Raw genomic sequence first — 12,749 nt, 5'->3', positions numbered from 1 at the left:
TTTTTGGACTGTGGGAGGAAGCCAGAGTACCCGGAGAGAACCCACGCAAGCTCAGGGAGAACATGCAAACTCCATGCAGAAAGACATAGATCATCTTATTTTATAGGTAAACTGTCTTACCGTTTGCTTAAACCAAGGGAAAATACACTTAATTCAAGAAAATGTAACCCACTAATATTAAGCTTTTTTGCAGTGCTTGTTTTCATTACAAGGGGCTGTGACAATGGCCAGGGGCTGTTCTACAGGGGCACTGGCCCCTAACTGCCCTCATATAGAAAAACCCTTGCTTGAAAATCCATAGAGGAAGCAGATGGAGTTTTACATTTTGTTGACTTTGAAACTGAGAAACTCGGTGGCAAAGTAGGGAAAAGGAAGTATGACTTATTTCCTCTTCGGATAAATAATACAATGGTAAATCTCGTTCTTCATAGCAAAGAATCACACTTCTCAGAAATTATATGGTTTTAAGTGTGTGTTAAAATGGAAGTAAAATAAGTTTACTGCTCCAGAAGAGCGCCTGGAAAATTAGCTTTACTAACAGATGACCCCCTTAGTCTATATCACATGTTAGATCACATAGCCTAGATCAGAAAGGACACGTGGTCTGATGGTGCATGACACATTGGCAGGATTCTGAAGCAACCTTTGGAAAGCTAAAGCAGCACATGCTGTCATCTGATGGCAGAAAACCAGACGGATCTCTGAACGCTTTATCTCTGCTTAAAAGCACAAGAGTACGATTGTCCAATTTTCTGGAGTGGCCATCTGGGCTATTTAAAAAAAAAAAAACAGGTGGTAAGAATCTGTATTCCTACCAATTAAGCAGGAGGAATGAAAAAGTAGATTCAGTTTCCTTCTTAATAGGAGCTGTGTGACATTACTGAAAAATGCTGTGTTAATTATATTGATTACAATTAACCTCCATTTCCCTCATTCTTCTTTGTTATATCAGCCCAATGTTTGCACTTTGTTCTGTGAGCTTCAGCATCTCTGTAGCAAAGATCTATATCAGGTGTTAGCCCAGCATTCTAGTGTTTTAAATGCAATAACCTAAAAAATATTGTATCAACATATTGAAATCAGAATGACAAAACTAATACTACTGTATATATTGATCATTTTAATGAATATCAAACTTAATCGCTTTAGAAAAAAATTGGAATTCCTCAGTAAACACCAGATTGAATGATGTTAACGGTCCATGTGTTTTCTATTTGTCATTTATCAATCCTCATTATAATGAATTGCAGAAGGTGATAAAGCCCAGATTTGATGAGATTTCAGAAAAAAAAAGCAGAATATGAATAATCACCGCTGATTCTGATTTTAAAGGCCTCTTTCTGTCACCCTCTTCTAAAGGAAACAGTGAGATGCTCACTCAATCTCCCTCACTAGTGAGAGGGACCTTTAAATAAAGCATATTAAGAGAATACGCTCAGGATATTGGTTAATATCACCAGAAAACAGAAACTCCGAGGCAACCAGACCCTGACCCTGACCACAACATTTCTAAATATTATTATATAATAATATATTTATAGGTTAGGATAGGATTTGAAATAATGGATTAATAGATTAGATTTAAAATCCCTCTTTAACAATTCAATTTAAAATGTACAACTAATAAAGCCTCTAAAATTTGAGTTTTAATTGTCTGATTCAGATGTTAAATTTTAAATTACTGTTTTTGTAGCAGTATTGAATATGTTTTTTTTTTCTGCTAAAGATCAAAAAAACAAATTTGTTTAGAATTTGAAAGCATGTTTGTCAAATGGGTTTATTAGCGTAAAACCAACTTGCAGCCAGGGCACTGGTCCTTTTCATTAAAATAAAACATTAAAAGTTCTGCTCTCCAATTTAAAACAACGGTAGACATGATAATACTTCCTTTAAGTGATATTTTAAATGCAAGTACTTAAAGTAGGTTTCCTAATGCTGTAAACAATGATCTGGTCCATGCAAATGGGTTAAACAACATCTTTATTTAAACTCTAAGCAGATAGGTAAGAGCTTAGGTTGTTGGTAGACTGCCAAAATTTCTGGTCTGACTTTCTGGTCAAGTTTAGTGAAGTTTAACCGGGATTTAAAACCTGTTGCCTATACAGTATTTCTTCAGAATCATTTGTTTTATTTTTTGCCTTTGTTGCTAAATCCTTGAGTCTGAAACAAAGGAGTTATGGCCGACTCCTGAGGATTCCCTCCCCTTTTATGCAGCTGTTGCAGTTTCATGTCTAAATGGTTCATACCCATCAGATCTAATCTGTGACCGGAATGACCGTTTCATACAGTTCTCCTATTAAATTGCAATTAGGTTGTTAATATTTAAACAGCTAACTTTATCTCATGCCATCTGGCCTGTTTAATACTTCTCTGCTGTATTTAGTAGATCTTCACTGACCTTTTTAGATACTTCCCATAAACTTTGCAGTGTCTGACTTTAAAATGCTTTATCGTGTTTGGTTTCTGCATAAGAGCTTATCGATATCTCTCAGCTTTTCCTTCTTCATAGGCCCAATTCTACCAAATAAGGCTTTTACTTTGTATTTGCCATGTTGTCTAAATAGGTTTGCAAATGCTCTTCTGTGCACTTGCCATATTGCAGGAGCTCGAAACCTACAACACCATCGAATTGAATTAGCTTAGACTAAAAAAAATATGTATAAATTAAATTTGGATTTTATATCTTAAATATCTGTTTGAGAACCCTTTTAGGTGGGATTGAAACATATCCAGCAAATACCCATTCAATATTGCATTTCTACCCATCTGGTATTGCCTTGTATGAAATCTGATCCTCAGATAAGTCAAGCTGTTGCTCTATATTTGTTTTCTTGATGTGTTTAAAAGGTTTTGAGGCTTCAGCACCGCCACTTACAAATAGCACATGCTGCCACAGTTTACACACAAATTCTGCTGCACTACTGTTGTAGTGACAAATGATAAAGGTATTTATTCTAATGCTAAGTTAAACAGGTATGTTATCTGCCCCAATGTAGATCTTATTAATCTTGGCTTGGAGAATTAAAAGATAATCTCGGTATTGAACATTAAAAAACTTAGTCTAGTCTAGATTGTAAGAGAATTAATAAATTTGGAAAAGAAAAGAATAAGACAGTGCTATGACTGCAGCAGGAGCTCTGTCCTTTGGCAATATGACACTTTAAACTTTATATCCTTTCCCCAAATAGACACAGGGTTTACAGAACAGCAGTGCATCATAGATAATAAGCATACTATACATATGTTGCTAAGTATAAATCTTGTCTAAGTATTGGGTCATCAGGGAAAAAAGGCAGAATATTGCCTCTCAGTCGGGGCTGAGGCAGGAGTTCAGGAGTGGTGGGTGGTTGGAGTAAGAAAAGGATAAAGGGATCAAAGCCTCATTTGCAATAACCAGGATATATCTTTGGGCTGGAACTTTTATTTTAAAATCCAAATCCCAGTGTTGGGAAAGTTCTCTTTCTACGTGAACTAGTTCAAAGTTCAGTTCACACATTTTAAAATGAACTAGTTCAGTTCATAGTTCATAATTCAAAATTTTGAACTAAGTTCACAGTTCCAAAACATGAACTATTTCATAGTTCTTTTTTTTCATATATTGCTCAACTACAGCATCGATCTCAGACAGTTCACTTTTAAGTTCAGATAGGTTTTTCTTTAAATTTTTAATTTAACAGTGTTTGTACTTGTTTTCTTGATGGCACCTGTCTGGATGGCTGCAACCCCTTAATTAAGTTTATAAACGCTGGGCTTTCCACTTTGCTCAAAGGCTGCAGGTCTCCAACAATAAACTGCACCACCAGGTTGTTCACCTGCGGCTGGGAGATGACAACGGAGCCGCTACTGTACCCAGTTATTGGAATTTGGCTCGAGGATCTGTCCTGACTGTCTTTTGTTTTTTTAGCTGCTTGCACATACCTTGAGAGGCTAGCCGGGTGCTTTAGTTCTATATGCCGTTTCAGATTTGCTTTGGATGTTACTGAAGTGTGGATTTTTTTACTGAAAGCCGGCGGGCAAAGTTTGCAGAGAAATGTAAGATTGTTGCCATCATCCTCACCGACCACCTGGTCATAAAACTGTTTTAAGTGATCATACTGCTGCTTTGTCACCTCCACGGTCGCCTCCATGCTGCTGTGGATTCCACGCTGCATTTTGTTTTGATGACGCACGCGGCTGTAGGCTACGACACTGGTAGCTGGTGTTGCCAGATTGGGTGTTATTAAGGCTTGTTTACGGTGTGATTTAGCCGGGGTTTCGCCTGGAGGGCTCTATAGAAATTTGGCAACCTATTGAACAAAGTTGAACTGAGAGAGCGTGCCGTTCACTGACACCAGAATGAACAAGTTCACAAGAACGTTCATCAGGCAGTAATGCAGTACGTTCAGTTCACGTTCGCCCAAAATATGAACGAGTTCATGAACTTTCGTTCAATGAACGCATTCAGGCACAACACTGCCAAATCCTGTTGCTCAGTTATGGAGACACAAGATGTTGATCAGTTTAAATATGAGATCATGGACAAAGTTGCGTAAATGATGCAGGTATGGGTAATTGTGTAGGCTTAAACACCAACTTTATATTAAAAGGGATTGGGGTTTTTTTGATACATATAATTGATTTTTACTCATCATACTGGATTTGATGAAAGGGGATTTCACGGACAGGTCATTGAAGTAATGCAAAATGTTGCTTTCTTTGCACAATAGGACAAAATGCTGTGGAGGGCCCCCTTTTCAAGTGCATTCAGCCTGTAGGTGTCAAACACTGAATGCTTGTGGAATGATTTCTCTTTTTAACACAAAGTAACTCAGGCCTTTTCTGGGTACTGAAATCTCATCAAAGTCTTAGATTTAAAAATCTTAATTTTTAAACCTTGATGGCAGATGATCAATGTGCCGCGTGTGCAACATTTGTAGTGAAGAATTTTAATGTTATTCTTCACTGAGTTTGAAACAAACCTATCAATTCTTACAGTTTTTTACTTGCCAAAAAATAGATTTTGCAATCCACATAGATCTTATATTTAAACGATGAATGTCCTTGAATTACACCCTTTCTTTCTCCTCCAAGTATAAATAGTTACGTTGCTTTTTTTCATTAATTTCATTCCCCCTGACTTGACAGAAAACATTTCCCATAACAATACTCCTAATTAAAGTATCTCTCTTAGTCCTGGTTGCATTTTCCTTTATCTGTGTGAAAATCCAGATAAAAGAAACTCCTGATGAAATATTGATGGGCTTAGCTGCCAGCAGAGAAGTGAGGCAAGCTTATTTTTTATTCAACAGCTAACCCGTGCTGTTTGTTGGTATTGAGACACCTTTGCATGAGGTAGTTTGGAAAAGAAGATAAACAAACCTTTCAGGTGTATACATAGGATTGTCGAGCTTTGTGGGAATATAAGGCGTGATATGCAAAGGACCGGATTTAACATCCAGCATTTTGATGTAACCCCGTCTCCAGCTCTGATTTGAGACATGGTGATCACTTTGTAGCACACATCTACAATTAAAAGTAAGTCGTTAATCATCAAATGTTTCCAGGGAGGATTAAGGTTCTACCTAACTTGGGTTTAATCAGATAGTGGGGATCCTGATTCTGAGATATGGGCTGATCATTCAGAGAAAAAGCAATCCTCTTGATATTCCAAATCAATGCACTAAACTGCAGACCTTTTTAAAGTCATTTTAATTCAGTCCTCAACCCACTTAGCTGCTAATGAAAATGGAAATAGAGGCAGATTATTTAACATGGACAGAAAATTGACATGGATGATAAAATACACAGTTAGCTTTGGGTTGTAGTTATTTTTACTGCCATGACTCATATAACAAATTAAAGTAGTTAAAAGAAATATTTCTAGAATGTGAGATAAAACATAACTGCAATCAAAGACCTATGAGATACCAGATGAAAAGTCTGCAGCGTCTGAAAATCTAAGATCTGCAGCTCAATGTGAGAAAGTTTGTAGACAGAATGAGGCACAGATAAAGAAACTGGCTCCTTCAACTTTCCAGGAGCACCAATGTTGTGCCTGTTTTGTATTTCTTAATTTTGTCAAACTTGCTGGTGCCACCAGCCTCTACTTTTTTATGCAACTAAAGACCTTTAAGATGCCTTTCCTGTGGTATTATATGTGTTTAATAGCTAATACAGACATTGTTTTAATTAAAGAAAGGAAACATTTGTTTTTCATTTAAACATTGATCAGACTCCCTGATACTGATCCAGTGTTTTGTTGCTTTAGATTCATGCATGCTCATCAGAATGGCAACTCTCCATCATTTTACCAGAATTTTGCTGGTTCGATTTAAATGTGGCAATAATTACATCCTTTGAACCATTGAACCTGCTCCCATGGTCCAGCTTGTATTAATTGTTGCAATATTTTCAAGTATCAAAAGAAAAGTCTTGCCAAACTCAGTGTTTCCTATTTTTTACAGATTTATTGTCATTACACTGTCACAGAGCAATGAAATGAACTCTCTGCATTTAACCCATCCCGTTGGGGAGCAGTGGGCTGCCATTGTGCGACTCCCGGGAAGAAATGTGGGATTAAGGGTCTTGCGCAGGAAGCCAGAGTGGCAGTTACTGAGAGTTGGGCTTCAACTCAGAAACTCAGGATTCCAAGCGCAATGCCCTAACCATGAGGCCGCCACTTCCCCTACAAGGAGTTTTCTGAATCAGATTAGGATTGGGTAATTAATTGCTTTTGCAATATAATCTCAATTTTTATAAATGCAACTTTTACATCACAGACGACTCTGACGCTCTTACATCAGACCTTTAGGTCAGGATCAAACACTTTAAGTGGGTTTGCCTACTCACAGCAAGAGAGAGAAAGTTGTAGCTAACGCAAAGATGCATACAGGCTAGTAGGAGTAAACAGTTTTTCACACAATTGTAATGCTAAAGTCCTGCAACAGTGGTCTCTTTTCAAGCAAGTTTTAAGGTCATAAAAATAATGAAATCTGAACTAAAGTTTCAACAGGCTTTTGGTTAGTGCAGATAAAAAAAATTGCAGTTGCTAAATTGGTTGAAAAAAAAATTGCAATTTGAATTTTTTGCTTAATCTTTCAACCCTAAATCAGTGGGTTGATTGCAGCTGGGCAGTTCTTAAAGCTCAGGCAATGATCATTCATGATGATGATGATAGAAAGGAAGCCATGATAGTTTTACAGACTTGAATTTGATTGCATTTCTTCTTGTCAGTTTTCGACATTCGCACATTTTTCATTTTAGCTTTGATGTGAGTTCCCCGTTTTGTCTGAGAGATCACAAAGTACTTTTCATTTAGTCGCCTGGATGGTCCGAACACATTGCCTTTAAGGTCAGTCAGGACAAAAAAGGTAACTTATCCTGCCAGAATCAAAAATGGGAACCTTTTATCTTTACCATAATGCTGTGGTTGTATTTCTTCTTCTCATATTTTCTTAAATATATAAGATATTTTTCCTCAGACAAATTGATATTGCTAAAAATCAAAATAAAATAAAGAAAATCCACACAGATGTGTAAATTTATATCTAAGCTTTTCAGCAGTCCTCTCATCTTATTCTTGGTTGTTTGTTTCCAAAACTAGTCGAGTTCTTATTTGACCATCTGTGAGCCACTTTAATTTCTACAAAGTAAAAGCGCTTTTCCACCTTTAGAGCGAGATACGTTTAACCAGAGGCAGTTGAAAGAGTTGTTCATCCCGCTCAAGAGCCACATGTGGCTCTTTTTTTTTTTTTTTTACCTTCTATTGTGGCTTTTAATTACTTCTACCAGAATGCAAAAAAAATATCAGTATTTTACAATGTAAAGGAAATAAAAGCTTTGTAGGTAACAGGAGCAGCTTTCTGTGTTTTTTCTATGGCTTTTTTAGATTTTAAATATTTTTATTCATCTCTGAGGAAGATAACTTTGATCAAGTAATCATAAGGTAATAAAAATAGATGAACAAGATATAGAAAATACAAGTAAATACTTTCAAAATAAAGTAGGAGAGTGTGTATTATGCAGAAACTGTAAAGGTCGTATTAATATATAATAAACTGTGGATAAATCAGTGACGGAAACAGTATCTGAGCTTACAGTTAGCTAAAGTGTGTTGCGTGCCAATTTGCAATGAAGCACGCTATTAATAAACTACTGATATAGTTGTGTATTCTAATGGCTGCGGGGCTAAATGAGCTCATGCAGCACTCTGTCCTGCAGCTGAGGAGAGGAGCTGTTGGCTGCTGTTTTCCTTCCAGGATGGGATGAAGGGGGCAGCACCTCTGAGTGACAGTTCCCAACTGCAATATACTCTGAATTTTATGCAAGAAATAGTCATTGTTTTCTATTTTATTTTATTTTTTACATCCTATTCTTGAACTTTTGCAATTCTGTTGAAGAGCACTTATGTATTGTGTTTATTTCAAAGTTTTAAACACAAAAATAAAAGTTTTGCTTTAAAAAAAAACGTATTTTGTTTGATATGGTAAAAATGAGCCAAATTGTTTTTTGTTGCATTTTAGTTAGTTTAACCGAAGAAATAAATGTGTCTTAGCATTCTTACGGTTTCTATCCTTTTTCCTTACAGCTTTGGTGCTAAATTGGATTGTAAAAAAGTCCAATAGAAATCGGAGAGCAACCATAAACAGAATAATAAAATTAATCAGAAGAAGTGTGTCAAAGAGAAACTATGCAAAGAAGGCTGAGCAAAATGTATTCTTCACTTTATCAGGAAATAAAAGCTCATTTGAAATCTAAAGTAGGTTTTATATCAGTTAAGATGTTTGGCTGCAGTGTTAAAGTGTATTTCTTTGATGAAAAGAACTCAAAAATACTACATGAAATGATGAGGTTATAGTTTTCTTTAAAACCCAGATGCGGTGACTGTTAAATGGTTGTAGAGAGCAAAGGGTTCTTCTGTGAGGATAATGGCTGCAAAAATGTGTAACTGCATCTTTTATCATGTTATATTGGTCATCAACAAATGATTAGTACAACTTATGTAATGTAAGATCAGCTATATTATGATTAAACCTCGAATCAAGCTGATTAACATTTGGTACTGGAGTTTATTGGTCCTGTTTTTCACCATCAGACATAGCTGTTGTGGAGATGACGGATGCTTTCCGTCAGCCCTCACTCTTCTACCATCTGGGAGTCAGAGAAAGCTTCAGCATGGCCAACAACATCATCCTGTACTGCGACACTAACTCCGAGTCTCTCCAGTCTCTGCAGGTAAGCCGTCCTATGAACAAGGTCGACATCATTCCAACGGTTATTAAAAAGGTGTTGGAAGATATGTTGTATTTTAGCTTAAATTGTAGATTAAAATGTTTTACACTATTTAAGATCTCATTTAGAAAGAAGAGTAAATAGTTTCACTCTGGTACCGCTTTAGGCTGATTTTTACTTATATATTTTATCCATCAGTATCATCATGATCAAATTTTTGTTCCTCACTGACAAAACTTTCTTATCTGCAGTAGTTATTGTTCTATAACCCTCTAAAAATAAAAACAAAACAACAATAAATATTGTTAAATTACAGCTAACTGATGTACAGAAAGCTGTATAAAACTCATGTGTGGTAAGCAGAGATGGCAAAAGTACTCACTTTCCGTACTTGAGTAAAAGTACAGATACTTGTGTTAAAAAATACTCTGGTAAAAGTGGAAGTACTGATTAAACTTCTTTACTCAAGTAAAAGTAACAAAGTACAGGCTTGTAAATTTACTTAAAGTATAAAAGTAAAAGTAGAAACCACTTTTTTCATGCCGTTGCCTACATTTTAAATGGATGTCTGCCAATAGGACCAGATCTCCGTTGTGTTCATTTTCAATCATCTCGTCGTCCATACTACTATGCTAACGCCACCGCCACCAAGCTGCAATGATTTGCCGCGAATGAATACCGCCGAATCTGTCGATTCATCTTGTAGTGGTGCTTCAAATGCAACGTAGATTCCCATCCAATTAGATTGAATTTGGTATTGATGATGTGAAAAATAATAACGGTAACTCCATTGAAACGATTCAAAACTAAAGTAACGAGACAATTTTTTTAAATCTAAGGAGTAGAAAGTACAGATATTTGTGTAAAAATGTAAGGAGTAGAAGTAAAAAGTCGCCATAAAAATAAGTAGTAAAGTAAAGTAAAAATATCAGAAAAATCTACTTGACTACAGTAATGAAGTATTTGTACTTCATTACTTCCCATCTCTGGTGGTAAGATGCATGTGTGCTACATTATTTAGCATGATGTCATTAAAATCACTGACAGACTGGGTGAAATTAAATCCTTAATTAAAAAGGTTTATCTTGCAACAGGAAGAATTAACCATAAAGCTGCAGGGGTACATTTAATGTTCTATACTAGATAAATGATCAATTTAGCTCTAATCGTATTTAAAGGGACAATATTGTTCACATCAATTTAGGTTTAATAATACTGTGTGCTGTATTGCTTTTCTTTCCTAAACTAATAGGTTTCATTTTGTTTTTCAAGCTTTTATAGCAGAAAACTATCCCTGGCAGAAAATGTTCCTTTCTATTCTCTAAATGTGCTTTTATTTTCTCTCATTTCAGGAGATAATTTGCCAGAAGAACACTGTAAGTACACAAAGCTTTATTTATTTTTCTTTTTTGCCTTTTGCACGTTACTCACCCATTGCTCACACATCACACATATTATATTGTGTGAAAGAATATGTTGGTTTACGAACACAAGGACCCGAGCGTCTAATGCCTTATGCTTCTGTTCTCAGTGTTATAAAAGGTTTACACTCGTGCAGCAAACTGTTGTAAAGAGAGCTTTGATAATTGTTTGGTTAAATATAAAAATGTAATTTCTTTCACTTTCAAGATGCGGTTCCCCAGATAACAGCTGCTGCGTGTGATTCACCGCACATGCTGCATGAAAAAGCGCAGGCACTTTGAGAATTTGACTTGCAAAAACTGCAGCATTCAAATAAGGTGGCATCTGACAGCTGAGGAAATCCTGTCCTTAACTGACAAATTGGACTGTAGTCTTTCAGTTCAATTTACTGCCCTATTGTTTTATGCATAAAACAATAGAAATGATCACAAAATTTCATATTGCTAAAATAAAAAAAAAACTGAAATGAACACATTTGGCCTAATAGAGACATAAAAATTGTTTATTAGCTTTGCAGTTTGGCTCTGTAGGTAATAGAATATTTTGAAGTGGGAGGAGGCTGATGCCCAGGAGTGAGATGATAGGCTTATCTATCCTAAGTGGCTTTTCACAGTGGACAGAGTTGGCCCCACGCTGCATGTAGCACTTTGTCCTCTGACTCCTGCCAAGTGAAGAGTGCTGATTATCACTCAGAGACGAAGAGTGTAAACGCAGACGTGCCACTCCTAAACACTCTCTGTCATTTGTTGTCACTTCTTCCTGAAAGACAATAGCCTATTAACTAACCCTGCATGCTCATTAAAAAATCTACTTAAAAAGCAATTCTCTAATCACAGACATATAAGTTTCATTTTTCTATCCTATTTTGTTAGTAATCAGTTTCCCACTTAAGATTTCATTTTGATAGTCTCATCTATTTAGTGCCTTTTTTTAAATCCAATTCTGTGCAGTCATGACAGATATTGCTGGTTTTCTAATTATCACCTTTAAGTTAGTTTTTAACATTTGTATATAGGATAAAATATTGAATAGGTTTGATAGGATTTTTTTAAGCAGAAATATTAAATCTAGCAGGACAGTTACCTTATTGTTTCTCTTCTTCAGTTCACTCTTGCATAGTGAGTATGAGTATCTGGGCCAAACCATGACTTGTGAGCCATTCTTGTCAGGTTCTCATTTAGGTTATGGTCTGGGCCACAGCGCCAAAAAAGTCCTTGTTCGTATCTTCAAAGCATGTTATTACTGCTTTGTCACTGCTCTTTCAGATTATGACAAAATTTTCATTTGGCCTGTTAATTTTATTTTATTTTTTTACTTTCTCTGTACATTTTGATCTCCCTTTTTATTAATTAAAGTGAAAGAGAGACAATTACATCAGGGTGCTTTGCTTTTGGTCTTTTGACAGACTTTTTGTTCAATTTTTTTTTTCATCTTGATATGTAATTACATAGGGAACCCAAATCAAACAAGAATGGAAAATGAATCAGAATAAACAAGTTGGAATATTCTGCTCTCCATCCTTCCTACTATTTCCAGGCTGAGCCAATTCATTTAGAGCAGCGGTCCCCAACCACCGGGCCGCGGACCGGTCCGTGGGTCATTTGGTACCGGGCCGCACTGAAAAAAAAAAGAAAAAAAAAAATATATATATATATATATGTATATATGTATATATAATTTATCGACGATCAGAATCTGAGTGATGGTTTATTTTGAAAAATATAAAAAATTGTGGTATTCTCTCCCAATTACATCATCTGTGCCTCTTGACACAGGTTAATTCAGTTCAAGACGCATCCTATCTATAACATCCTATCTTTGGGAAGCGGGATTTTCTGCGGTTACAGCGACCAGAACAAAGCTACGGAGCAGACTGGACATCAGTAGCACACTTTGTCTGTAAATTTTCTCCGATTACACCTAGATGGGACCAGCTTGTTGTTTTGTATTTGATTTTATGCCAGTTGTATCATTTTACTTGATCGTATCTCCCCCCCCCGGCCGGTCCGTGAAGATATTGTCTGACATATAGCGGTCCGTGGTGCAAAAAAGGTTGGGAACCGCTGATTTAGAGTACACAGCTAGAGAGGCCATCTTTGCTGCTCCTCTTTTAACAA

General features: G+C 36.2%; 1 protein-coding gene across 1 annotated transcript in view; it reads left to right on the top strand.

Annotated features, from left to right (window-relative positions):
- The window catches only part of map3k5 (mitogen-activated protein kinase kinase kinase 5), an 87,336-nt gene that overhangs the window by 17,555 nt on the left and 57,032 nt on the right, over positions 1-12,749 (top strand). Inside the window, exons 2-3 of the mRNA XM_015371751.1 lie at positions 9,074-9,213; positions 10,563-10,586. Coding sequence (XP_015227237.1) covers positions 9,074-9,213; positions 10,563-10,586 — 164 coding nt within the window. The remainder of the gene's footprint in view (positions 1-9,073; positions 9,214-10,562; positions 10,587-12,749) is intronic.

The sequence above is a fragment of the Cyprinodon variegatus genome, unplaced genomic scaffold (genome assembly GCF_000732505.1).
Source record: "Cyprinodon variegatus isolate N-32 unplaced genomic scaffold, C_variegatus-1.0 Scaffold64, whole genome shotgun sequence".
NCBI lineage: Eukaryota > Metazoa > Chordata > Actinopteri > Cyprinodontiformes > Cyprinodontidae > Cyprinodon > Cyprinodon variegatus.
The sequence above is the reverse complement of the archived record's forward strand: the minus strand, read 5'-3'. Positions and strand labels throughout refer to the sequence as shown.